The 26,324-nt window shown below is 31.6% G+C and overlaps 1 protein-coding gene across 1 annotated transcript; it reads left to right on the top strand.

The window, feature by feature from the left end:
* The first annotated feature begins 564 nt into the window (after positions 1–564).
* LOC111516333 (isoleucine--tRNA ligase, mitochondrial) lies at positions 565–25,474 on the top strand. Its single transcript, XM_074177221.1, has 9 exons — positions 565–596; positions 3,171–3,540; positions 3,605–3,841; positions 18,869–19,041; positions 19,102–19,228; positions 20,287–20,582; positions 22,997–23,210; positions 23,275–23,709; positions 25,104–25,474. Exons 1-9 carry the CDS (start codon positions 580–582, stop codon positions 25,338–25,340), a joined length of 2,106 nt encoding a protein of 701 aa, XP_074033322.1. The 5' UTR covers positions 565–579; the 3' UTR covers positions 25,341–25,474.
* The last annotated feature ends 850 nt before the right edge of the window (positions 25,475–26,324 follow it).

The following is a 26,324-nucleotide window of genomic DNA, read 5'->3' as shown; positions in this document are numbered from 1 at the left end:
AGTTTTCTATCGACTTTTTTGGGAAATTTTTACCTTTCACAATCTGAAAAATATGAAAATTATAATGGAGAACTTTTTACAAGTGTAGAAAGGGCAAACTTTTAGTTTACTCCGATGAGTTACTGCGTAAAATCAAAGTATTTTTCACAGAGATAAATGTTATATATACCAGTAACTTGTATTCAAAAATTTTGCCTACCAAAAAATTTCTAATACAATAAATAGGTACTTATCTTGACTTTTCGAAAGCCAAAATTCAATGAGCCTCACTCTAAGAGACGTAAGCTAAAAGAATCAGCATATATTTTAATATCTGTAGAGAATTGCATTCCGAAAAGCTCCTTAAAATATATTGTACTTGGTTACCCATCTTGAAGGAAAATTTGGATAGTGGTGAAATGGCAACAGACTGATATCGTATTACATCATATGTTTCAGTTGTCAATCAACAACATTGACATAATTTCACACTTCAAAACTCCTTTGACATCTGTCGAAGAAGTTAAGAAATAAATGATCAGCAAAGGAATAACTGCAAATAAGTTTGAATTTTTTGTCCATTTCTGAAGACGGAGGCGGATGTTAGTCTCCGAAACGTTAAGTATTGTATTATTTCTTAACAATTTTTTTGATTGGCAAAATTGTTAAATACGATAAGTTACTGATAAATAGAACATTTTTCTTTGTGAAAAATACTTTGATTTTACGCAGTAACTTATTGGGGTAAACTCAAATGTTTGCCCTTTCTACACTTGTAAAAACTTATCCATTATAATTTTCATATTTTTCAGATTGTGGAATATAAAAATTCCCAAAATAAATCGATAAAAAAATTACTTTCGTTGAATGTCGTCATAGTGTTTCTTATCAGTCAAAACATACTCGTACATCCTACTATGCTCGTACACCAATTAATGGAAGCACAATGTTGTCATATTTATATGCCTCGGCTTGTAATGTACGGAGTTAGTTTTAGACATATACGATTTCTATATACGAATTATCCGACAGTGCCGCGCTTGGCAATTTGCTGAACTATAAATTATATCTTTCGTATCAAACTGAGTCATTTTTTTGGAGGTAAAAATTGGCGCGTAAATGCTATATAACGATAAATCACATGAAAAAAATGAGGAATCAGGATTCACTAAGAATCGCCCGAGCTTATAAGAAAATAATCACATATTTTCAAACCACCTGAACCTTTTGATATGGAAAAACAAACCTGAGCACATATACGGCTCAGCTTTGTAAATCTGGCTCAAAATTGCACGTACAGTTCACTATAGCTGGCTCAGGAAAGGTGGAAATCTCTCTCTCTCTCTCTCTATATCTATATATATATATATATATATATATATATATATATATATATATATATATATATATATATATATACATACAGGGCTATTCAAATTCGTTTCTGTACATGGGGATCTCGTAAACGATAAGAGATAGAGTGTCGGTAAATTGTGGCAAAGTTGTGTATTTTAGAGACCTATTCAATGATGTGAAGAAATCGAATATAGCTCTTTTGGTTCTGGAGATATACAGGAAAAACAAAAAAATCCCGAATTATTTTTTTGCCTATATCTTCTTTATTCGCAGACATATGAAAATCTGACCACATTTTGCTATTGGCACTTGATGTGGGCTCTCAGAATATATCTATGAATCTTTATACAGGGTGTCATCTGACTTGGGCCACCCCCATATTTGAATTTTTAAATACGGACCTGTATTTTTTGTTGTAGATTTTGGATCGTAGACGTTCACTTCATACTGAGAAATTAAATTAAATTTTATATTTCGGGATGTTTCGGTAATATTCGATTATAATTGTGTGAATTATTCCCTATTAAATTACGGCCCTGGAAATTGGTTGACTGAGTTGAATAAAAACATAATAGCAACTTTCACGTCTCCCTATTTATTTAGAGTTTTTCGAGAGTTTTTTTTTAATTTTAAGTACCTATTCATATTTTTTTTCCATTGCTCTGAGCGTTTCCTACAATGAACTTCGAACAAGACAACCTTTTATGATTATTTGAAACATATCTACATCAAAAATATATTATATGTGTTTCAATAAGCAGAAAAAAAAATGATAGCAATAATAACATCCGAAACTCACTATATAATTGTAATAAAAATTGAAATGAAATAATTTATATAGGTACCTAAAAAAATTATTGGCGCAATAAATGTTCCAATTGGAGTCCTTCCATTTCAAGACATTTTTAAACTCGGTTTTTCATATTTTTTATTGCCCTTATTACTCTTATTTGCTGCATTGTTGCGAAATCATTCAAAATCCTCAATCTCGAGTTTTCCACATTTTCTATCTCTCTGCCAGCGTTAATCCTATTTTTCAATGTCCCCCAAAAAAAATAGTCCAAAATAGTGAGATCTGGTGATCTTGCAGACCATCTTATTGTCCTATTATTTGTCTCGAAATGGAAGGACTCCAATTTGAACATTTATTGCACAATTAATTTTTTTGTGTATATAAATTACTTACTTCATTTCAATTTTCATTATAATTATAGTGTTCGTTTCGGATGTTATTATTGCTACCATTTTTTTCCTGCTCATCAAAACACATATTATATATTTTTGATGTAGGTAAAAGGTTGTCTTGTTCAAAGTTCATTGTAGAAAACGCTCAGAGCAATGGAAAAAAATATGAATAGGTACATAAAAATAAAAAAAAACTCTCGAAAAACTCTACGTCTACGATCCAAAAACTACAACAAAAAATACAGGTCCGTATTTAAAAATTCAAAAATGGGGGTGGCCCAAGTCAGATGACACCCTGTATAAAAAAATTCATGGATATATTCTGAGAGCCCACATCAAGTGCCAATAGCAAAATGTAGACAGATTTTCAATATGTCTGCAAATAAAGAAGATATAGGCAAAAAAAATAATTTGTGATTTTTTGGGTTTTCCTGTATATCTTCAGAACAAAAAGAGCTATATTCGATTTCTTTACATCATTGAATAGGTCTTTGAAATACGCAACTTTGCCATAATTCAACTGACACTCTATCTCTTATCGTTTACGAGATCTCCATGTACAGAAACGAATTTGAATAGCCCTGTATATATGCTGTTTTTGTTGATTTTGAAAGATGCCAAAAGCATTGGAAACGAAAACTTTTTTTCAGAGTATATACCATCATCTGGACTACCACCCCTTGGACTCTACCATCTAATCATGCTGTATGCTACAATGAACTATTGTCATATAGTATTCTCAAGCGAAGTGATCCTCAAGATACCAACATTTACATAGTTGCTACTGATTTGGTGAAAAGTGTTTCAAGCATACTGAATACCAATTTTGAAATTGTTAAGGTGGTCAAAGGAGATCAATTAGAAGGTGCTGAGTATGAACATCCAATATATAAGGATCGAGTTCATAAACTTTTCCATTCACCTCATGCTACTACTTCTAAAGGAACAGGGTTAGTGCACAATGCTGGTGCACATGGACCGGACGATTTTGTTGTCGCTTTGACTAACAAAATACCCATAGTACGTTCTACATATAATGATGACTTTGAATTTGTTTATAACATTCAGTTTTTCACACTTTTAGGTAGATTTGGTGAACGAGTTTGGCACCTATGAATCTGACGCTGGTCCAATATTGGCAGGGAAAGAAGTTTTATCTGAGGGTAATAAAACTGTCCTAGACATGTTGAAGAATGATTTGATGTATCTAGGAGAAATTACTCATAGTTATCCATATGACTGGAGAACAAAGAAACCTGTGATAATTAGAGCTAGTAAGCAATGGTTTATTGATACCGAATCTATTAAAAATGCAGCAGTGGTGAGTTAAATAAGTTGTTTCCACTTTAAATATTATGTTATTTCATTGTTAATGAAGTTTCCAACGACCACACATATGCAACATTTTTAAAGTAGCTACATTGTAAATAATAATGCTGTAAAATGTAATATAGATATATAGTGCATTTCTTTAATGTCCCCCCCATTCATTTTTTGAACGGGTCAACTCAAAATAATGAAATTAATGCATGAATACTTTATTTTGAAGTGAAATTGGCAGATGAAACTTTCAAGATGGCGTCTAGGCGCCTTCTGGGAAAAAAATGAAATAGATAGGGGGGGGGGTCTTGTGACATATCTTTTTGAAGCTCCTGACAAAGGCTTAACAACCCTAGAATGTAATGTCAATATCTTCAACTACTACAAAATGCCGGAACTTTTAATAATTGCCTGAATACATTGACATTTAATTACATAATATGAGGTAATTAGCTTGAGGTCAGTTCAGAAGATGCTCGAAATGGTTGCCTTGAACTTCTTAACATATGAACAGCCTATCCGATATTTCACGGCGAACATTTTTGAACACAGTAACGTCAATATCTCTACAAATATTTATTATTCTCTGTCGTATATCCAATATTGAAACAGGTTCAGTTTCGTACACCCATAAAAAAAGTACAAAGGTGTCAAATCTGGTGAGCGGGCTGGCCATTCTGTAGGACCTCGATGGCCAATCCAACAACAGGGAAAAATAGTATTCAAATTGTTTCTTACTTGTCTGGAGCAATTTGGTGGTGCTCCATCTTGTTGGAATACAATATCCATATCGAATTCATTAGGATTCACTTCAGCGATTTCAGTGATGAGAGGATCAACAGTAGTTTCCATCATATTCAAATACAGTTCTCCTGTTAAATTTTGATCAATAAATAAAGGTCCTACAATATGGTCTCCCAATATTCCTGCCCAAACGTTAATTTTTTCTGGATTTTGGGTATGTGTTTCCCGGAAAACATGAGAGTTGTGTCACTCCAATAACGGCAATTTTCTCTGTGAACATTGCCGTTTAAAAAAATGTACATTCGTCACTAAAACAAATATTGTGGAGATAGGTAGGATGCCTTGTAATGGTTTCCATGATGATTTCGCAGAATTCTGTTCTTCGACCAGGTCATTTTCAGTTAATTGGTGTACCATTTAATTTTGTATGAATGATACCTATTCCTCTTCAAAAGTCTCCACACAGTTGAAGAGACACCTCACAAACATTCGCGACAGAATAAGTAGACTGTTCAGGATTTACTACCATCTCGCCAATTATTTGCACTTGCTGTTCTTCCGGAATGGACGGATGGCTGGGAGCTATTTGTTATGTACACTACCGGTAGTTGTGAATTTGATACAAGTTCCCTCAAATATTTTCTACAGATAGGACTATTCGGAAAATGTTCATTGAAAATCCTTTCGGTCTCATGAAAGTTACGCGTGGTACCGTAAATAAAAATTGCTTCAATTTTTTTTTCCAATGGACGAGAATTGACCATTTTAGAGATTGTTAACGTGTTACCTTTCTACTAGTAAAACCGAAAACTAAATGAGAATATTCTAACTGAACAATAATGTTCATTGTCGTACTGACATTTTTTGTAGTTTTTATAAACAAAAAATAACTTAACAAATCTTATTGGGTTGTTGGAATTGCCATATGGCAGATAAAAAAGAATATTTATAGAAATATTGATATTAATGTGTTTAAATTTCACTAGTTCGCACTTCCATTGTCTACTATATAAAATGATTTGAAATCCCTGAAACAACTAAAAAAGAAGAATTAAAAATGAATAGCTGAAAATAACAATTATATTAAGCAAAATAAATCTGAAATGAAATAATAGTGAAATAAAACACAAGTAAAATAGAACAATTGAACAAAAATAAATAATAATAAAGAAATGAAAAAAGAAAATAAAAATAAAAAGTTGAGAGATTCCAAGCCACGTTAGTTCACGACGTTTCGATTGTTAGTATGTACAATCGTCTTCGGGTGATGACTGGATGACCCCATTTTTTTTTTTTGTTCAATTGTTCTATTTTACTTGTATTTTATTTCACTATTATTTCATTTCAGGTTTATTTTGCTTAATATAATTGTTATTTTCAGCTATTCATTTTTAATTCTTCTTTTTTAGTTGTTTCAGGGATTTCAAATCATTTTATATAGTAGACAATGGAAGTACGAACTAGTGAAATTCATCATGAAACATTGTCAATCACCTTCAAACAAACATTAATGTGTTTGTCTTCAGGAAATTATTAAATTTTTCGCCATTTTGTGGTAGTTGAAGATATTGACATTATATTCTAGGGTTGTGGAGCATTTGTCAGGAGCTTCAAAATGGTGTGTCACAAGACTCCCCTTTCCATTTAATTTTTTCCCAGATGGCGCCCAGACGCCATCTTGAAAGTTTCATCTGTCAATTTCACTTCAAAATAAAGTATTCATGCATTAATTTCATTATCCCAAATTTCAATTTTTTGAGTTGACCCGTTCAAAAGATAAAAGGGGCGGGGGCATTAAAGAAATGCACTGTATGTTACAAAAGATACACCTATCAACTACAGTTTAGGGAAGTTTTTAGATTATTCTCAAAGTATGTTTGTCTACTTGGTTTCTCAACTCAACTTGACAGACTGGATTTTACCTATGCTCGTTTTCTCTAAGTAAGTCGCTTAGTCTCTGGCTGACCATTTGTAGGAATTATCTTAGAGATGCGCATCATCTTTTTTGATAATTGGTGGTGTTCATGACTTCTGTTGTTTTGCGCGTTTATATGTTCTCGTTTTCCTCCAAGTTGATTTGCATATTTTAAGGTATGTGCAATGTCATGTCTTTTGTTCTCTGCGATCTCTTGAGGTATGTCTCGTAAGATGGCTTTCAAGCTAGAGATTATTTTTTCATTCAGAACTGTTTATGAAATGATCGCGAAATTGAAAAACCTCCTCTGAGTATGTGTTTTTCGTTGTCGGTGAGAGTGTGATTCAAGATATACACCCGAGTTTTGGTTTCAGAGGTCCCATTGGCGTTGTAACCATTTTGAGAGACTTGAAACTTTATCTTATGTTTGTTACTTTTTCATTTTGTATCTGTTTTATTCTCCAAGCAGTAACTTTGTTCAGATGTACTGGTATAGGGTTTGGTCAACTGGAGATGAATATAATATGCTTCTTTTGCTGTAGCAGCTAATATTTGTTTTTATATGAGTGATAAACTTGCTTTTTTCAGGATATCGCTGCAGTTTTTTGTTTTTAGATTCTAACCAAATTTTGTGCAAGGTGGTATTATCTGGTTGTCTTGGCATCATATCAGGGAAATAATGTCACAAACAAGTGTTGATTTATTCGATCTAAGTTTTTTACAGCTCTCTATATATGTATATATATATATATATATATACATATATAATATATATATATATATATATATATATATATATATATATATAATACTATTAATATAAGTTACAAAAGGATTTGAAGCTCTGTGACTTTTATTTGATTATCTGCGAGGTCACAACTTACTGTTAGTGAGGTTGGCCGTGTCGAACAGAATGTTATATTTATACAATTGAAACATGTCAATACAATAAACAAGTCATTAAAATAAAAGAGGTTGACTCCTCACAAGATACAAAGAAGAAATTGAGTTTACTAAAAATCGTTATTTGTTTAAAATTATGGATTACCGGTAACAGGCATGTGGTTTCCATAATTTCCATGGTGAAATAACAAAACTGAAAGAAGAAGTCGAAACACTTTAATCTGAGGAGGTAGATTCCACAGGAATTGAAAAAGAAGATATAATTTGCGAAATGATAGACAGACAAAACCGAGCCAAAAATATATAACATTGTAGAATGCGCCTTACAAAATAAGGATGAAAGAGTTGCCGAGGAGAAGAAAATAATCACTAATGTGCTTCAACTTGAACATGGATAACATAAAACTTTTCAGATTGGATAAATCCATGCCTAACAAGAACAGCCCATAAAGGTTATTCTGGAATCACCAGATATCGCTAAACACGTCCTCAAAAATAGAAAATTGATGAGCAATTCTAACATCAAGATTTCTGGAGACCAATCCATTTCCTAAAGAAATCCTGATTTGCAGTTAAGCTGCAACACGAAACTATATGTTCTCTGTTGATAGCCAAGTCGGTAGCCAAGCGGTTCGGCGTGGGTGCTTTGTTCACTCACTCGAATTGACTGCCGTGTTGGTCGGTGGTTCAAGCCCTAGTCTGAACGATCGATCTTCACTTGCTACCGTCCAACCCGTGTTAGGAATCACACGTTAAAAGGTAAGACCTCTTTAATCCTTAGCTCGCACAAGTTTCGACTTCTGAGGGTTGTCGTTCGTAGGGGTGCGACAGCTGGTTAACGGAAAAACAGATTTTAAACAGATAAAAATTTCCTATTCTATTTCTAGTGGAGTGTGTATGAATACTACTCGTGTAGGTCAACTGATCACTCAGATAATTTGGCAACATATTGTGTTTAATTTTAAATATAAATATTAGCATATTTAGTGTTATCCTTTGTTTAGCAGACATAAGAGACAGTGTTTCCAACATGCATTCCACAGATGTGCGTTTATTACAACTTAATATTGCCCTCATGGATCTGTTTTGAAGCTTCTGTAATCTGTTTAGATTTTCATTGCTCACAAAATAGAGTAATGTACTGCAATAGTCAAAGTGGGGTGCTATTATTGATTTATAAATTGTTAATTTTGCATATTCACTTATTTTATTTTTCAATCTATATAAAAGATGAATTTTCGTGGCTATTTTCTTCTGAATATAACTACAGTGTGCATTAAAGTTCAATTCTTGATCTAATACCACTCCCAGATATTTAAAAGTTGTTACCCTTTCAATGATGACATTATCAATATAAAGATTCAATGACAGCTGTTCATCTTGCAGTTGTTTTAAACGATATTTGTTACCTAATAACATGCATTTTGTTTTATTAACATTTAACTTGAGGCCGTTGTCACATAACCACTCGTTTATATTTAATAATTCCTCATTTAAACATTTTGAGATTTCATTAGTCGTCCCAGAACAGCACAACATAGTGTCGTCGGCAAACAGTTTTATATTACACCTTTTAACATGTATCACAATATAATTTATGTACAGCAAGAATAGCAGTGGACCCAATACTGACCCTTGAGGGACTCCAGAAATTACATTTAGAGTACTTGATGTCACTTGATTATATTTAACTAGCTGCTTCCGATATGTGAGGTAATTTGTGAACCATTGTAATACTTTATAATCTAGTCCATACTTATTTAATTTCATTAAAAGTAACTCAATGTTGACCGTCTCGAATGCTCTTTTGAAATCCAGAAAGACAACACCTATAATACGTTTTTTAGATAGCTCAACTTTCCACAAAGAGATTAGAAATTGCAGTGCAGTTTCACATGAATGGGATTCCCTAAAGGCAGACTGTTCTTTAATCAAAATATTATGTTTCGCTATAAATTTCATCAATTGCCTTTCACTGTGATTTTTAATATTTTCTCATAAATTCGCAGGGTATTTATGGGTCTAAAATCAATAGGAACAATGGTGGCAATTTTCCAATCATCAAGAAATGTTCCAGTGGTTAATGATAAATTTATCAAATCCAAAAACCTATTTCCCAGTATTTTAAATATCAACTTGATTATATTCAGATTAATTCCATTGTCATCTGTATTATTTTTCTTGAGGGAAAAAATTATTTTTTTTAACTCGCACATATTCAATGTTTCAAATTCCCCAAGTATCTCATTTGTTGGTATAATATAACTGAGAACATGATTATAATCATTTATTGGTACTATACTTTCGGTTTGATTTTTCTAACCGTCAACGAAAAATGAATTAAAATATCCTGCTACTTTTGCTTCATTTGTTACAAGAACACTATCAAATTGTATACCTTTGAACTCTTGTTTTCTATTTCCCTTTACTAAACCTTTCAGTGCTTTCCACACAGTCCTACTGTTTCCTCTATTTTCGTCAATCTTTGATTCATAATACTTTTTAGTTTCAATTCGTATCTTTTTGGTAATGAGATTACGACTTATTTTATATTTATCTCAATCACATTGTAGTTTGGTTTCCTTTACTTTTTTATGAAGAAAATCGCGTTTTTTTAAATCTGCCATGATTTCGTCTGTAAACCACACTTTCAATTTGAAATTATTGAAATTATGCTTCCTTTTGAATGGTGCATGTATGTCTAAGCATCTAATAATATTATTGATGAATGAATTTGATATTTCATTAATGTCAGTAATATCATTATTCCATAACGTATTCATTAGGGACAATTGGAATTTAATTTCATCAAAGTATTTATAATCTCTCCTACTTATAATAATGGAAATTGATTTAGTATGAAAGACATTACCTAAAGATATTAGAATTATCTGAAACACTTTGGAGATAAGGTACTTTAAATTTCAACAACTTGTTATTTGTTATGAATTAATCGATTAATGTGGATGAATCTTTGGTGATTCTGGTATAATCGTCAACTAATTGGTACAGTCTCATGAATTTAATCAGTTCTTTGATTTTTCGGGTGTAAGTGTTCTCTGTGCCCTTAAGATTTAGATTGAAATCGCCCACTATAATAATATCACAATTACAACTTACTATCTCTTCTAGTTTTTCTTCCAAGAATGCTAAAAAATCTGCATATGATGCTCCGGGAGAATGGTACACCACACACATTATGTATACAGTATTATTTACAACAACCCTGATAGCCACAAACCAAACATTCATAAAAATAATATCTTTCAAAATTAGTTCAAATTTCAATTCACTTTTGATATATATGGCAACTCCTCCCGTATGTCTGCTGGATGAATTACAAAGTACTAACTCATATCCATTTATATTAATTTCATGAAGAGCAATATCATCCGTAATATGAGTTTCTGATAAACATACTAACAAAGGTTTATGCAACGAGATACAGTGCAACAAATTATCCAAGTTTTTTATAATTATTTTTTTATACATTAGTATAGAAAATGTGCCAACTATGCTTTATTTTATTTTTATCCTCAATTTGAGCATTTACATCCACATTTGCAACCCCATTATAATTAATATTTTCGACTATCTTAATAGATAATTCATTTTTTGTTAAACATTTACCCTTATCATTATTTACATCTATAAAATTAACGAAATTTTGTGTACACTTATTCAACTTATATAGATATGCATTCAGTTTGTAATTTAATTTGTAAATTAATTTGTTATACTCATTACTCATACAGTAAGGAACTGATATAACATGCAAATTTGTATGTAGACAGCTTTTGAGCTTATCATTTAATTTTCTGAAAAGTGGATATTGTTTATTTCTAAAATCATTTGATCCTCCTAAAATAATAATAGAATCATGTAATGTGAAATCTTTTGCTAAATGGGGTAAGTTTTCGATAATGCTGTTCAGGCAAGCAAAAGGTTTAATAATTGACAAAACATTATGATTTTCAAGTTGGCAATTTAACATTTCACCTAACTTATGACTACATTGATCACATAAGAGCAATAATTTAACAGAATTGCTATATTTGACTGAATTTTCATTTTGATTAATTCTGCACATTCTATTTGTTTGTTCAACTTCATTTTTATGTGTAATTTTTTCTGTTACTTCTTGCCCATGATTGGCCTGATTCAATTGGAAAACTCCCAATTCATTTTGTAGTTTTCTCAGTTCCTTACTATAGTCATTGTTTTCGTCTTCTAACATTTTTATAGACTGTACCATACTACGACTAACTTGATCTGATTCCTTAATTCTAATTTCTAACTCTAATACTGTTTGATTTTTGTCAACAAATTCTTCCTCATATAATCTAATGTTTTCACGTAATTTAATAACCTCTTTATTTAATTGAGAAATGATTTCACGTTGATCCTTCAGTTTTTGAGCATCTTTATTCTCCATTTCAAACACATCATTTTCGAAGTCTTGAGTTCTTTCATTCAGCCGCTTAATATATTTGTCTTTTTCCCCAATATCTTTATACATTTTATCAACAGTTTGTTGCATTTCATCAATTTTTTCATTATACTCGACAGTTAGATTCTCTAATTCAATGTCCTTATTGTGAATCACAAGTTTTAATTTTGAAATTTCTTCATGAAAATAGTTTGTTCTAGTTGTAGCGTCTTTGTCTTTTTGTTTTCAATTTTCGGAACAATAGATTTTATGACCTTCTAGAAGTTTATGGCACTTTTTCCTTTCCACACAAGAAGGATGAAAAATGTCCAAGCATAATACACATATTAGATTTGTAAACTCTTTCAATTGAACACCGTCTGTACTTTTTATCCTTCACTCCTTCACGTTTTGCCTTTATCCAGTTCACTTTTTGAACACAGGCAAAAAAGCTACGTGGGTAAAAAGTCGATCCACTCCTGATTTCACTGAATTTCCACTTACTTACTTGGCTATTATGTCACTGTGCTTGCTTATATCTTAATGTAAACCACACCTTATGATGGCGGACACTTTGCACAACACAACAATATGACTTTTATTATTTAATACCATTAATATACCATTTAAATATCCACATGAACTTCACCAATATGATAGCTGTATTTGTATAGGTTCAACATTATACAGTGCTAATCAAAAGTCCCCTCCCCCCCTCGTATCTTTTGAACGGGTATACTTATAATAATGAAATTTGGAGTGTGGAAATAAACGGATGTAGGCTTCTTAACTGGTCATAACAGGTGACGCAATAGTCATAAATGACGTCACAAGGCCACTGTGACCAAAAATTTTAAATGGGACCCTATGGCAAGTGACAGCTCGTTTGAAAGGTATTGAAAATACCTATTCAGTCATACCAATTTTGTTTGGGTTTCGGCTGATTTTGATTGATAAATTGAAGAAATACGAAAATTATAGTTTCGCATTTAATTAATATAGATTTAAGAACCAGTTCTTATAATAAGTGTTCAAAATGTGCTCCATCTACTTCCTGGCAGTAATGCATCCTATTGCTAAACTCTTGTCGTACTCGTCCCAGTGTGTCAGCGGAAATTGCCCTACATTCTTCAACAAATCGTTGTTTCAGAATGGCAATACTGTCAGGTGCTGTAGCGTAAACCTTAGATTTCAAGTACCCCCATAGAAAAAAATCTAATGGTGTAAGGTCCGGTGACCGAGCTGGCCATTCGATCGAACCTCGTCGTCCAATCCATCTACCACGATATTCTTCATCTAGGTAACGTCTTACTGCACCGTAATAGTGTGCAGGAGCACCATCTTGTTGAAACGTTATTTCCAAGTTGTCGAATTCATCTGGATTATCTTCTAGAATTTCAAGAATTAACGCCTCAACATCAGTTTGTAACATCTCCAGATACAATTCACCGGTTAAGTTAGCATTGAGAAAAAGAGGCCCAACTATGTGGTTTCCCAAAATACCTGCCCAAACATTTACTTTTTCTGGAAATTGAGTATGTTTTTCACGAAAGATGTGAGGATTTGTGTCACTCCAATACCTCACATTTTGAGTGTTAACATTTCCATTGAGAAAGAAAGTACTTTCGTCACTAAAACAAATTGTCTGTATGTAGCCTGGTTGTTGGTTCATTTTATCGGACATAGTTTCACAGAATTCTAGTCTTCGGTCGGGGTCATCATCTGAAAGTTGGTGCACCATTTTTAATTTGTATGGATGAAATTTGTTTTTAGCCAACACCCTATGTACTGTCCTTTGACTGACTTCACAGATAGAAGCAACTTGGGCTGTGGAAGAAGTAGGGTTCACTACCATTTCTCCAAGTATGTCAATTTTTTTGTCATCACTAATTGTTGGTCGACCAGATCGTTTGGCATCTTGAACACTACCTGATGCTTCAAACTTCCCAAGAAGCTCCCTCAAATAAACCCTCGATATAGGGCGATCGGGGTACCTCTCATTAAACAGTCGTTCCGCTGCATGGAAATTGTTTCTACATTCACCAATTATTAAGATAGCTGCTACTTTGTCGGCTACAGTACGTACCATTTTGCCTATGTAAACACTTAAACGTCTCGTTAAACAATAGCTTAGGTAAATTTTCAAGGTATAAACACTTTTGACAAGTAGATAATTCAAACACGTCAACCTTTTTGACAATGAACCAGAGGCGTACTTTAAAATCTTTATTAATTAAATGCGAAACAATAATTTTCGTATTTCTTCAATTTATCAATCAAAATCAGCTGAAACCCAAACAAAATTGGTATGACTGAATAGGTATTTTCAATACCTTTCAAACGAGCTGTCACTTGCCATAGGGTCCCGTTTAAAATTTTTGGTCACAGTGGCCTTGTGACGTCATTTATGACTATTGCGTCACCTGTTATGACCAGTTAAGAAACCTACATCCGTTTATTTCCACCCTCCAAATTTCATTATTATAAGTATACCCGTTCCAAAGATACGAGGGGGGGAGGGGACTTTTGACTAGCACTGTATATTACTGCTAAATGAAGCTAGGACGACACTGGATATTGAAGATTCGGAAATAATAATGGATCAGTATAATTGTATGCGTTGTGACTCAATATTAATTTTTCTAGTTATAAATCGTTTGTGCTCGATGGTAATTTTTGGTGTACAATCCTAAAAATTGATTTCAAATCTTCAAAATGGTTTATTGGTTGTTTATATCATTCCCCATCGAGTTCCGATACTATTTTTTGGAACATCTTGAAGAGATCATTATGTTAGCAAATAATTGTTTTTTACTAGCGGGAGATTTTAATTTGAATTTCTCATAAAATGCATTCTATGTAAATAAACTTTATTCTCAACACATGGATTGAAGCAATTTGTAACCGAACCAACACGTATCACATTAGAATCTGAAACATTAATTGATTATGTTATATCAAATCAAAATGATATTATAACCAACGTTCACTTATCCTCCAATATCACAGATCATATGATAATATCAGTCAACTTCCAATTAAAGCCATTGAAACAAAACAATATTACAAAAAAATATAGAAATTTTTGTGAGAGTAATCTTGATAAAATAAAAACTAATTTGATTTCTCGCGAATGGGCATTGAGTTCAATAGATGTAAATTTTATATATCAAGAAATCATTGATAATTGTTCTGCAGTTATCAACTTGTGCAGCACCTGTAAGAATATGTCAATTTAAAAATAGTGTGACATGGTTTGATAATGAAGTAAATAGTAAAATCAAGGAAAGAGATAAAGCCTATATATCATATATTGAATCTTCACCAACTGAAAAAGTACTCAAATGGGATAGCTTTAAAATTCTCAGAAATGAAGTTGTGAACATGTGGAATAAAATTGACAGATATAGAAACAATTCTCAGATGATGTGGAAAACATTAAAAGTCCTTGTAAAAAGTAGTAATGAAAACTCATTCAGTCAGGTACAATTTGATTATAATGGAGACTCGTACATTGTCAAGGAAGAGACATCCTTAGTTGAACATTTCAACAATTATTATGTTAATAGTATTGTAACGAATTAAAGAATTAACTGTCTTAAACAAATTTATTTTAACAATACTTCACTATCACAACTAATTTATTTACCCCACTCAGTAACTAACGCTTAATTTATCTTCACCGTTTGTTAACCGCTCAAATCGCTTTCTTGGTACAGACTCCTCTTCGGGACGAATAGCGACGTTTTTATATCGTCAACGTACGTTCCGGATCCCTCTGCGGATTTCGGGACCCATCCGGAGTTTTCGCGGTATGCGTCATGCGTTGGCTGACAGGGACACCGGTCAGGGCCGGCTTCAGATTCATTACAGTATTAACCAGATAATCGAGAGCATTCAAAGTGATAAAGTGTGGTATTATTGCGATTCTAACCTTTACTTACCTGTAACTAAATTCAAAATGATTTCATTAGGAGAATTACGTGATATTATTGCTTCATTAGACAATAAATGTTACACATATGAAATGCTAAATGTCAAAATTGTTAAACAAATTTTTGAAACTGCTGGACATGCTATATTGAATCTTATCAACAGTTCCCTTCAGATGAAAATATAAAAGTGAATAATACTGTAAAATACTTAGGGTTTCAACTGGACTGCAATCTCACATTTGAAGAACATTTTCAATACATACATAAGAAAATTTCGAAAAAACTATATTTTTACTCTATAATTTCAAAGCATCTGTCTTTAAACACAAAGATATTAGTCTATAAAACAATTATACAACCACACTTTGATTATTGTGCTTCGATTTTATACTCTTTCAATTTGAACAAACAGGCACAACTACAAAAATTGGAAAATAGAGGAATGAGAATTATATTGAGAGGAAACCGATATACTCCCATAATTACAATGTTAACAACCCTAAATTGGCTTTCGGTTTCCCAGAGACTTTCATACCAGACAATGATATTTGTGCATGAAATTGTTAATGATTTAACTGGAACATATCTTAAAAAATCTATTTGTTTTAATTATGATATTCACAAATATTACACTAGACATAATCTTGACATACATATACATAGAACTAATACCAAAATCAGTATGAACTCAATATATGTCAAAGGTTTTGATACATACAACAAATTGCCTCATTCTTTTAAATCAGCTTCAACTTTAAAAAGGTTTAAAACTGATCTGCTGCATCATATTTATAACAAATGTAACTGAAGGTATTACTAATAAGATCATAAGTCATGAGTTTTGGAATATTAATCAATTATTTGTTAGTTATAATTTTGTTGTTGTATATTAGGAATGTATCCTACTTACCAAATAAATGTTTTTATTATTATTATTATTATTGTATTGACATGTTTAAATTGTGTAAATATAACATTCTGTTCCCAACCTCACTAACAGTAAGTTGTGACCTTTTATATTATTAATTTGTACAGTGTATCACCTTCATATAAATTTAGTAGCTTTTCCCTGAAGATGATAATAAATTTTATCGAAATATTGGAAGAACTTGTGTTATAAGAGTACACTTCCGTTCTGCTGATCACCCAAAGATATTTTGCAGGTTTTGTTCTTAACTAGTCAGCAAAGACTGTATATATATATATATATATATATATATATATATATATATATATATATATATATATATATATATATATATATATATAACAGAATAATTAGTGACCGGATTAACTATAAATCGATTTAATTCGTGAGGTTGCAGTCAATAGCTGGGCTGTTACAAAGAAAACTCTTTGTTATATGTCAAGCTTTCGGTATATTTCACACCTTCGTCAGGACAACTACAATAATAAGATTATATATCTTGTAAAAAATATATAAATATGGAGAACTTACTAACGTGAGAATAAAATATAAAATGGTTCAAAAACAGATAGAAAAACATTAATAAATGACAGTTAATAAAAATTTTGGCTGACAATGTCAAGTGGGAAAATTCTGAATGATACTCGAATTACTAGATTTTTTATTTTCTTTATCATATTTCAGTAGGTACGTGTAAATTTTGCTGAGACTATCAATATCAGTTCGTTTATTCATTGAATGTTCTTCGTTATTAATATGTATCATTTCCAAAAATATTCTTTTCGTTGTATTGGTTTCTCTATCTAAAATATTTGGATTTTCAAAATTCATTTTATGATCCTCCGAATTAACATGTTCTGTTAATGCACAAGAATTAACATTTCGTCTACAGTCGCTCTTATGGGAAGTGATGCGACTACTTAGAGGTCTAGATGTTTGTCCTATACATGTTTTAGAACAATCCATACAAGAAATTTTGTATACTAAATTGGATTTTTGTTTATTTGAAATTGGAGCTTTTACTTTACTGTATAATTTAGATATAGAAGTGATATTTGTTTTAGATATTTTGAGGTTATTATTTCGGAATACATTAATTAATTTTGGTGTCAATTCTTGAATATATATATAAATCACTCCCATATATTCAAGAATTGACACCAAAATTAATTAATGTATTCCGAAATAATAACCTCAAAATATCTAAAACAAATATCACTTCTATATCTAAATTATACAGTAAAGTAAAAGCTCCAATTTCAAATAAACAAAAATCCAATTTAGTATACAAAATTTCTTGTATGGATTGTTCTAAAACATATATAGGACAAACATCTAGACCTCTAAGTAGTCGCATCACTTCCCATAAGAGCGACTGTAGACGAAATGTTAATTCTTGTGCATTAACAGAACATGTTAATTCGGAGGATCATAAAATGAATTTTGAAAATCCAAATATTTTAGATAGAGAAACCAATACAACGAAAAGAATATTTTTGGAAATGATACATATTAATAACGAAGAACATTCAATGAATAAACGAACTGATATTGATAGTCTCAGCAAAATTTACACGTACCTACTGAAATATGATAAAGAAAATAAAAAATCTAGTAATTCGAGTATCATTCAGAATTTTCCCACTTGACATTGTCAGCCAAAATTTTTATTAACTGTCATTTATTAATGTTTTTCTATCTGTTTTTGAACCATTTTATATTTTATTCTCACGTTAGTAAGTTCTCCATATTTATATATTTTTTACAAGATATATAATCTTATTATTGTAGTTGTCCTGACGAAGGTGTGAAATATACCGAAAGCTTGACATATAACAAAGAGTTTTCTTTGTAACAGCCCAGCTATTGACTGCAACCTCACGAATTAAATCGATTTATATATATATATATATATATATATATATATATATATATATATATATATATATATATATATATATATATACCGCCACCGGTAGACAAGTACTTTCTTGGTTTTTCTCATTTTGTCTTCAATCGAGGACCGCCTGCCGGTACTGACGATGCCCAATAGGCTGAAACAGCTGTCTACCGGTGGCTCTTAAATTGAAATCAATATGGGAATGATCAAAAAGTACTTATCTATTAATTTTTTTATTTTCATGGAATTATTTTCATCCTTACTTTTTATTCAGGAGCTTTTAGATAGCGTTAAATTCATTCCAAGTGAAAGAGCTGAAACATACAAAAAAAATTTAACGAATCAAATCCTGAAGAGACCATACTGGTGCATATCCCGTCAAAGGAAATGGGGAGTTCCCATACCAGTTTTTTACAATAAGAACACTTCTGAAACCATAATTGATGAGTAAGAAAGTTTTGATGTTTCATTGATCTGATAATAATTAGAAATCTATATTCTTGAAAGGAACACCATGGCACATCAGTTGAATTTGTTGGAAAAATATGGAACAGATTTCTGGTGGCAGTTTTCAACATCAGAACTTTTACCTGAGAGTTCATGCACCTCTCCAGAAATACTTGAAAAAGGTGAGGTGAGTACATAACTTGTCAAATAACACCAGATGTTTTCAATAAGTTCACAGTGAAAGTATTATCCGTTTTTCATTTAATATTGCCATATAATTTGACAAAAACATAACACATTTTTTAACTGATGACCTTCAATTTATAAAATTGAAAGAAAGAAATTAATATTATGGGTCTTTATTGAGTGAAATAGTACAACCAAAACGCGAAGGTCGAATCAGTACTACAGGTTTATTCTGCCACTCAATCTTCAAGGTCAGTTTTGAAACTGGCAAAGAAAATTAAAATAGCACTCAAAGAAAGATATAAAAAAAACACAACCACAAAAATAAGAAACATTAATATTATAATTGAAATAATCTAGGTAACTGAAGAAAACATTGTTTCAGTTATGTTTTTGAATATTAGTAGTTTTTCAGTGTAAACTAAAAATATTACCTATCTAGTATATTAATGATCTCTTGAAAAATTCATGAATATATATCAAAAGTGTCAGGAGTAGCTTGAACCTTTATATTGTGTACATCAGTTTAACATTTTTTTTACATATTTACATATGAAACTGAGTATTATTTATTTTGAGTAGAATACTGTATTCTTGCCAAAATCTGTATTCGGAAAATCGTATTTGAACCAAACAAAAATGCTAACTATTAGTTTTGAGAAAAATCGTTTGAATTTAGTTTTCAGTTGGTTAATGTGAGTGGTTATTCATACTCATTGAATCAACTGTTATTATGAATGGATAATTCATCACTACTGTCGAAATTGCACTTCAAAAGGTAATATTTCGTTAATCCATAGCTCATCCAAGTTTCGACTTTTGAGGGTTGTTGTTCACATGGAGATGACAACTGATTAAAAAAAAGTCATCAATGTGAATCTAATTGTGTAGAGTATTTTTTTCCTTCACAATAATGAAATAAAAACATGATTCATATTGAGTATTACAAAATATTTAATAGAAATCATAAGTAAAACAAGTAATTTGAAGTAATGTTTGATGGTAAAATCTTATAGTAAACTGTAAACAACCAAATGTGATATGAATGATTTTATTTAGGATATAATGGATATATGGTTGGACAGTGGTCTATCTTGGGCGAAGGTATTAGAGGGAGAAAAAGTGGCTGATATGTATCTAGAAGGTGTAGATCAACTAACAGGTTGGTTCCAGTCATCTTTGTTGACATCGGTTGCCTTGAGAAATAAAGCCCCTTACAGAAGCCTTTACGTTCATGGTTTCGCAGTAGACCAAAATGGGACTAAAATGTCCAAATCAATAGGAAATGTTGTCAACCCTGTACACATTAAGGATGGCAAAAAAGGCCAAAAGCCTTATGGAGTGGATACTTTGAGGTTTGTAATTGTGTATAGATTAGAATTTTTTTGATAATTCAATTAAACAAAATTGAATAATGAAGTAACCTATCTGAAATAGTTTTACACAGTTACATTAAAATAATTTTAATTACATTAAAATACCAACTAAAACAATCATTGTTGCTGAATCCACTATATGATATAAATGACATTTTTCTTCATTCATAGATCTAAATACTTATATTTTTGCTTGTCAAGAGTGTGGACTACATATTTTATGATTAATGTTTTTGTGTTTTCCATCGGTGTGCCTCTAAAGTTAAAACTGTTCATAGTCTACTGTAACATACTGTTTTTTCTGTGAAAAATTTTGAAGGTGAATAAATCTTCTTATCATATCATTGTAATCTCTGTCTGTCTGAAGTCATTGACTACAAGTAATCCTAAATGTAAATAAATATTGTTTAATGTTTATGATTGAAATATAGATATTGGATTTCACAGAAATTAATATAAATTTTCATGACACTGATATTTGAATTCCAAATTTCAAAATTAATAAGTTTATAAAATGTATTTCCGTGTTTGTTAAAAAGGGTTCAGTATTAACTAACATTGAGGAAATCTAAATTCACAGATGTCATAATAGGCAGAGCATTGTAAGTGAGTTTTTAGTTTTGCTTTAAACATGGCTATTGGAGCTTCTTTGATAAAGTCTGGTAGAGAGTTGAATAATCTGATACTAATAAGTTTTTTATTAGTAGGGTTTAATCTATTATTGAGAATAGCGATATGGGATCTCATTCTAGTCGGATAATTGTGTGTATTTCCATTAAGTATGTACAAATGCACGTTCGTTTTTATATAGATTAATTCATTATAATCAATAGCTGATGGAAGTGTCGGTATTTTAAACTTAATGAAGCATAGTTTACAGCTTTCAGTCTGGGTTATACCAGCCAGAGCTCTAATGGCTCTTGTCTGGATAATAAATATAATCACATAATCCTTGGCCTCCTGTTTAAATACTTCCAAAGAGTTATGGAAAAAATTGAGACCTGACTCGTTAGCCTCTCTCAGAATTCTTTATCGAGGACTATAGTGTCCATAGTTTGTCACTTGTCTGTTCACCATGAAGACTGATCATAGCAAGAATGGCCCCAGTTAATTTGACCGTAAGTCATAATACAGTGAAACATTCCATGGTTAGCGAAGATGGCTGCCTCCGAGATCACTAGCGATTTCATCCGTCTAATTGCAAATATTGCTTTTGATAACTTGCTTGTTAATTGATGTACATGAAATTTCCAATGAAATTTTACAATTTTAGTGGCAGTATGCTTGATTATGAAGACAAGTGTCTGAGTTTTGTGTGTGTTTTAACTTACTTCTATTACCTTGAACCACTCAGTAGCTTGATTGATGATCAATCCTATCATTTTATCGATTCTTGTAGAATTATTTTATTCTATTCTGGTTGCGAAGGTAGCATCATCAGCTAACAAGATGTGCGTTTGTAAGTCAAAAACAATAGCGGTCCTAAAACGCTACCTTGTGGGACACCTTTATGTATTGTTAGACTTGAACTGCTCTGATTATTGCAGTGAACTATTTGGGATCTATTTTGAAGATAGGTCATCAGTTTTATAGCGTAGTCAGAAAATCCGTATAATTTTAACTTATTCATTAGTATAGTGTGATTGACACAGTCAAACGCTATACGGAGGTCAACATAAACTTCCAGAGAGGGAGTTGCGGCTTCAAACCCATTGGCTACAAACTGAACAAATCTTCTCACTGCTTCAGCTGTAGATTTTTCTTCCCTGAAACCATACTGATGTTCTGAGAAAAAAATGGTTCTCCTCAAGATAACCACTTATTCTAAGGTAAATCAGCTTCTCAGCTAGGTAAGCTGATTTACCTTAGCTATGGAAGCTATTCTACGGTAATTATTCAGATCCTACCTGTCCCCTGATTTAAAGATTGGAATTATTTTCGCCATTATTAGGTTTTCTGGTAAAATATTATCACACAGAATAGTGTTTATGATATGAGTAATTGGATTAACAAGAGACTCAATATTTTCTTTATATATCACTGTCTAGAGTTTTGTATTCAACGTTTCAGCTCCCATTTAGGAGTCCGTTTCAAAAATTTGATGTGACTTGACGCCGGGGCCTCAATCTGCCTACTCCCCAGGTCTCGTCATGAGTTCTCTTTAAGGTCTCAATCTGCCTACTCCTTAGATCAAAAATGATTTCCTTTTCAAAAGAAAAGTAACGATTTATGATAGAAAAAGTTAATTGAAGCCAATGAAGAATAAAACAATGGATAGGCAGTTTTTCCCTGCTCTAAATGACGCACAATGTGTCTCTCATATTCTTTATATGTTAAAAGATATGCCATATGATCTTTCACTTCTCACCATATCATGTTTTTATCATTTGAAGGTGGTGGGTGACCTGCCATGCCAATCAAGTTTCTTTAGCACATGTAAGTACAAATGTGTTGGATTCTAGTGCTGAAGAAGTGCAGAAAATCAGGAGTATATTAAGATTTGCACTGGGAAGCTTATCTGACTATGAGAATTCAGAAGAATACAAAAATAATTTGTTGTTAATTGACAAGTATATGTTGCATCTCCTGTTACATTTTCACAATCAAGTAAGTAACTTTTCCTATTTATTTTTTATGATGCCTACTTTCATATAATCATTTGTTTTTCTAGGTAGGGGAATTCCTTGAAAATTATCAATTCCACAAAGTTTCTGCTACTCTTTTACACCTCCTGACTAACCCTGTTTCAGCTTTGTATTACACTTCCGTAAAAGACCGTTTGTACTGTGACAACTTGGATAATTCTCGAAGGCGAGCTGCTCAGCATACGCTATTACAAATTTTGGAAGTTGTTACTAGGTCAATTGCACCAATGGTTCCACATTTGGCAGAAGAAATTCATTTGAACATGCCTCAAAAAGATAGTAAGACATATTTTACTAGTCACCATGCACAACCTGAGTCAGATTGGGAAAACGAGAGTATTGCAAAGGCCATGGAAGTTATACTGAATTGTAAGAAGGATATTAATAAGGAATTGGGAGCAAATACGATGGCAGTTAATGTGACTGTAATATTTTCAAAGCAAAGGTTTTCTGATATGAAGGTATGTAATATAATAATTGAATGTAGTAAAATACATATGATAATGTACAGCAAATAAAAACAAACATCAAACTATGAAATTGGCATTGCAGTAAAATTATTGAATGCCTAAATACCAGTTATGAAACAAAATTCATGAATGGGAGCATTTTGACTAGTATTTCTTTTTATTTCAATAGATGCGTGATTATAAAATTCGAAACAGTAACAGAGTATTTCTGTGCAGGACAGATGGTGGTATGGAATGAGTGAAGTGTCTCAAAAAGATCATAGTAGCTCCAATTTTCAAAAACAAATTTAATGCCTTCATGAATAGAGAGTGTTGGTACGCCATGAGTTTCATTGTTGTTAATCCTCTGCACGAATCATCAAAATTCAATTCATTCTTGATACATATTGCTTCTTTTATGCCTTCAAATCTCTCACAGCTTCACTACTACTTCCCCAAATAATAATACCGCAAGGTCCCCGAGCATGAGGATTAACAAAATAGAAGGTTCTGGCTATATTGAAATTTTTTTATCAATATTCTCAAACGATGACAGGTCTGATTCAGCTTCTTGGAGATAAAATCGATGTGGTTTTTGAAAATCAATGTCTCATCTATGAAAATTTAAAGGCATTTAGTATGTGAAGCAAATGTTAATCTTTGTTGGCATCTATGAAAATTCCAAGGCATTTTGTGTGTGAAGCAAGTGGTAATCTTTGTTAGCATAACTCAATGTTATCAGGAGTTTCAAATGATTCATTCAACTATTCATTCATTTCTTTACATTACATTTTTGCCTAAACAGGGGGTGTCCCTCTTTAATTGATTTTCTTTAATATTTTTGCTTTAAAAAAAATTGGGTTCAAGAACAATGTCTCCTCATACATCATCTCAAAAAAAAGTTCCTTAGAGGGTAATGAGCCGTTTATAGTTTTTTCTCTCACCATGGTCATAAAAAACTATTGTAAGAGGAAGCAGTACAATTTGTAGAACATTGAAATTATGCCGGATACACTCACCGAACACTAGTATAACTATTAGTCCATGATTCCAAATCCGCCAGACCTAAATCAATTTAGCAAAGTTGAGATTTTGTTAAAGAATAGGGTAATATGTACTTGAGAATGTATGCATACTTGATGTCTTGAAAGGGGTGCCTGTTAGTTGGAGTTTTTTATTTATTAGTTATTTTCTACATATACAGAAGAAAGTAACTGATGTATAAGGAAATAACAATATTTATTTTAAAAGTTTTTCAAAAAATATGGGCGTTTAAGCAAATACTATATACGTAATTTTAGCTTCAGTGCTATGGACATTCCAGTATCTTCATTAACGTCTTTTTATATTTTATTTGTTCATTCAAAAATATTTTACGGTTCACTTATATTTTGTGCATATTTCAGAACTTGATGGAAATCAGTGAACTAGAGCAGCAACTGGTTGATATCTTCCAAGTATCAAATGTGAGCATTACTGAGGACAATATGGAAATGGATTATGAGCTGGAAATCTCTAAAAGTCAAAATGTGTCTTGCCCCAGATGCAGAAAAATAAATTCGGAGAAAGATAATGAACTATGTAATAGATGTTATAATGTATTGAACTCATCAAATAATAATAAAACAGTTGCTGTGAATTAACATATTATATTTCATTTCAGTTTATTTTGAAAATAGTTATTAGAAATATACCATTTTTGCTTTTTGCAATAGCTGTGTCTAAAACTATGACAATTGTTTATGTTTTTTCATTGCAATAAAATCATTCATTATCATTATTGTTATTCATTCTACAATCGCTTGCATCTAGGTCGCTACATCAAATGGTCTACTTTCAATCAGTATAATAATAATATAATGACAATTAATTCTTCAGTAAAGAATAATACATAAATAAGAAGTATATGGGGTATATTTTACTTTCATGAATAAACTGATACTTCCACTGAGGATAAAACCTTGTGTGTGAGTAAAGAAAAAAAAAAAAATATATATATATATATATATATATATATATATATATATATATATATAGGTATCTAAAAAAATCTACTATTTTGATCATTCCCATATTGATTTCAATTTAAGAGCCACCGGTAGACAGCTGTTTCAGTCTGTCGGGCATCGTCAGTACCGGGCAGGCAGTCTTCGATTGAAGCAGCTTGACTGCATTAACCTTTCTCCATTATATACAGTGTGTCCAAGATAAGGATCCTAAGCATGGGAATCTCAGTACCTGTTGGAGATACAGCTTAGGTTAAATTAGGAAAAAGTTGTGTTCTTTAAAGCTTATTTACATGCCGTTTAGAAACTTGAAGAATTTTCATGGCCTGCTGAGATATTTGGGAAAAACGAGAATTTGACAATATCAATTTTATTTTTTTCTGACTTTATTTGAAAAGATATCAAAAAACGAATAACACTTTTTCATTGGCACTTTTAAGGTACTACACGATGGTATTTTTAGATTTTATATCCGACGTTTCGTTTTCAAGAAACCATCATCAACTTTATTTTTTTATATGACCGAAACAAAAGTACACCCTGTATCTGATTCCATTTTTTATTACGAATTCAACGATGTATCACATGCCATTGTTTTCTTTTTAGTTTAAAGGAAAATTA

This window comes from Leptinotarsa decemlineata, unplaced genomic scaffold (assembly GCF_025532065.1).
Source record: "Leptinotarsa decemlineata unplaced genomic scaffold, Ldec_3_MD MMD2_tig00002332, whole genome shotgun sequence".
Classification (NCBI taxonomy): domain Eukaryota; kingdom Metazoa; phylum Arthropoda; class Insecta; order Coleoptera; family Chrysomelidae; genus Leptinotarsa; species Leptinotarsa decemlineata.
This window is presented reverse-complemented; position numbering and strand designations above follow the sequence as displayed.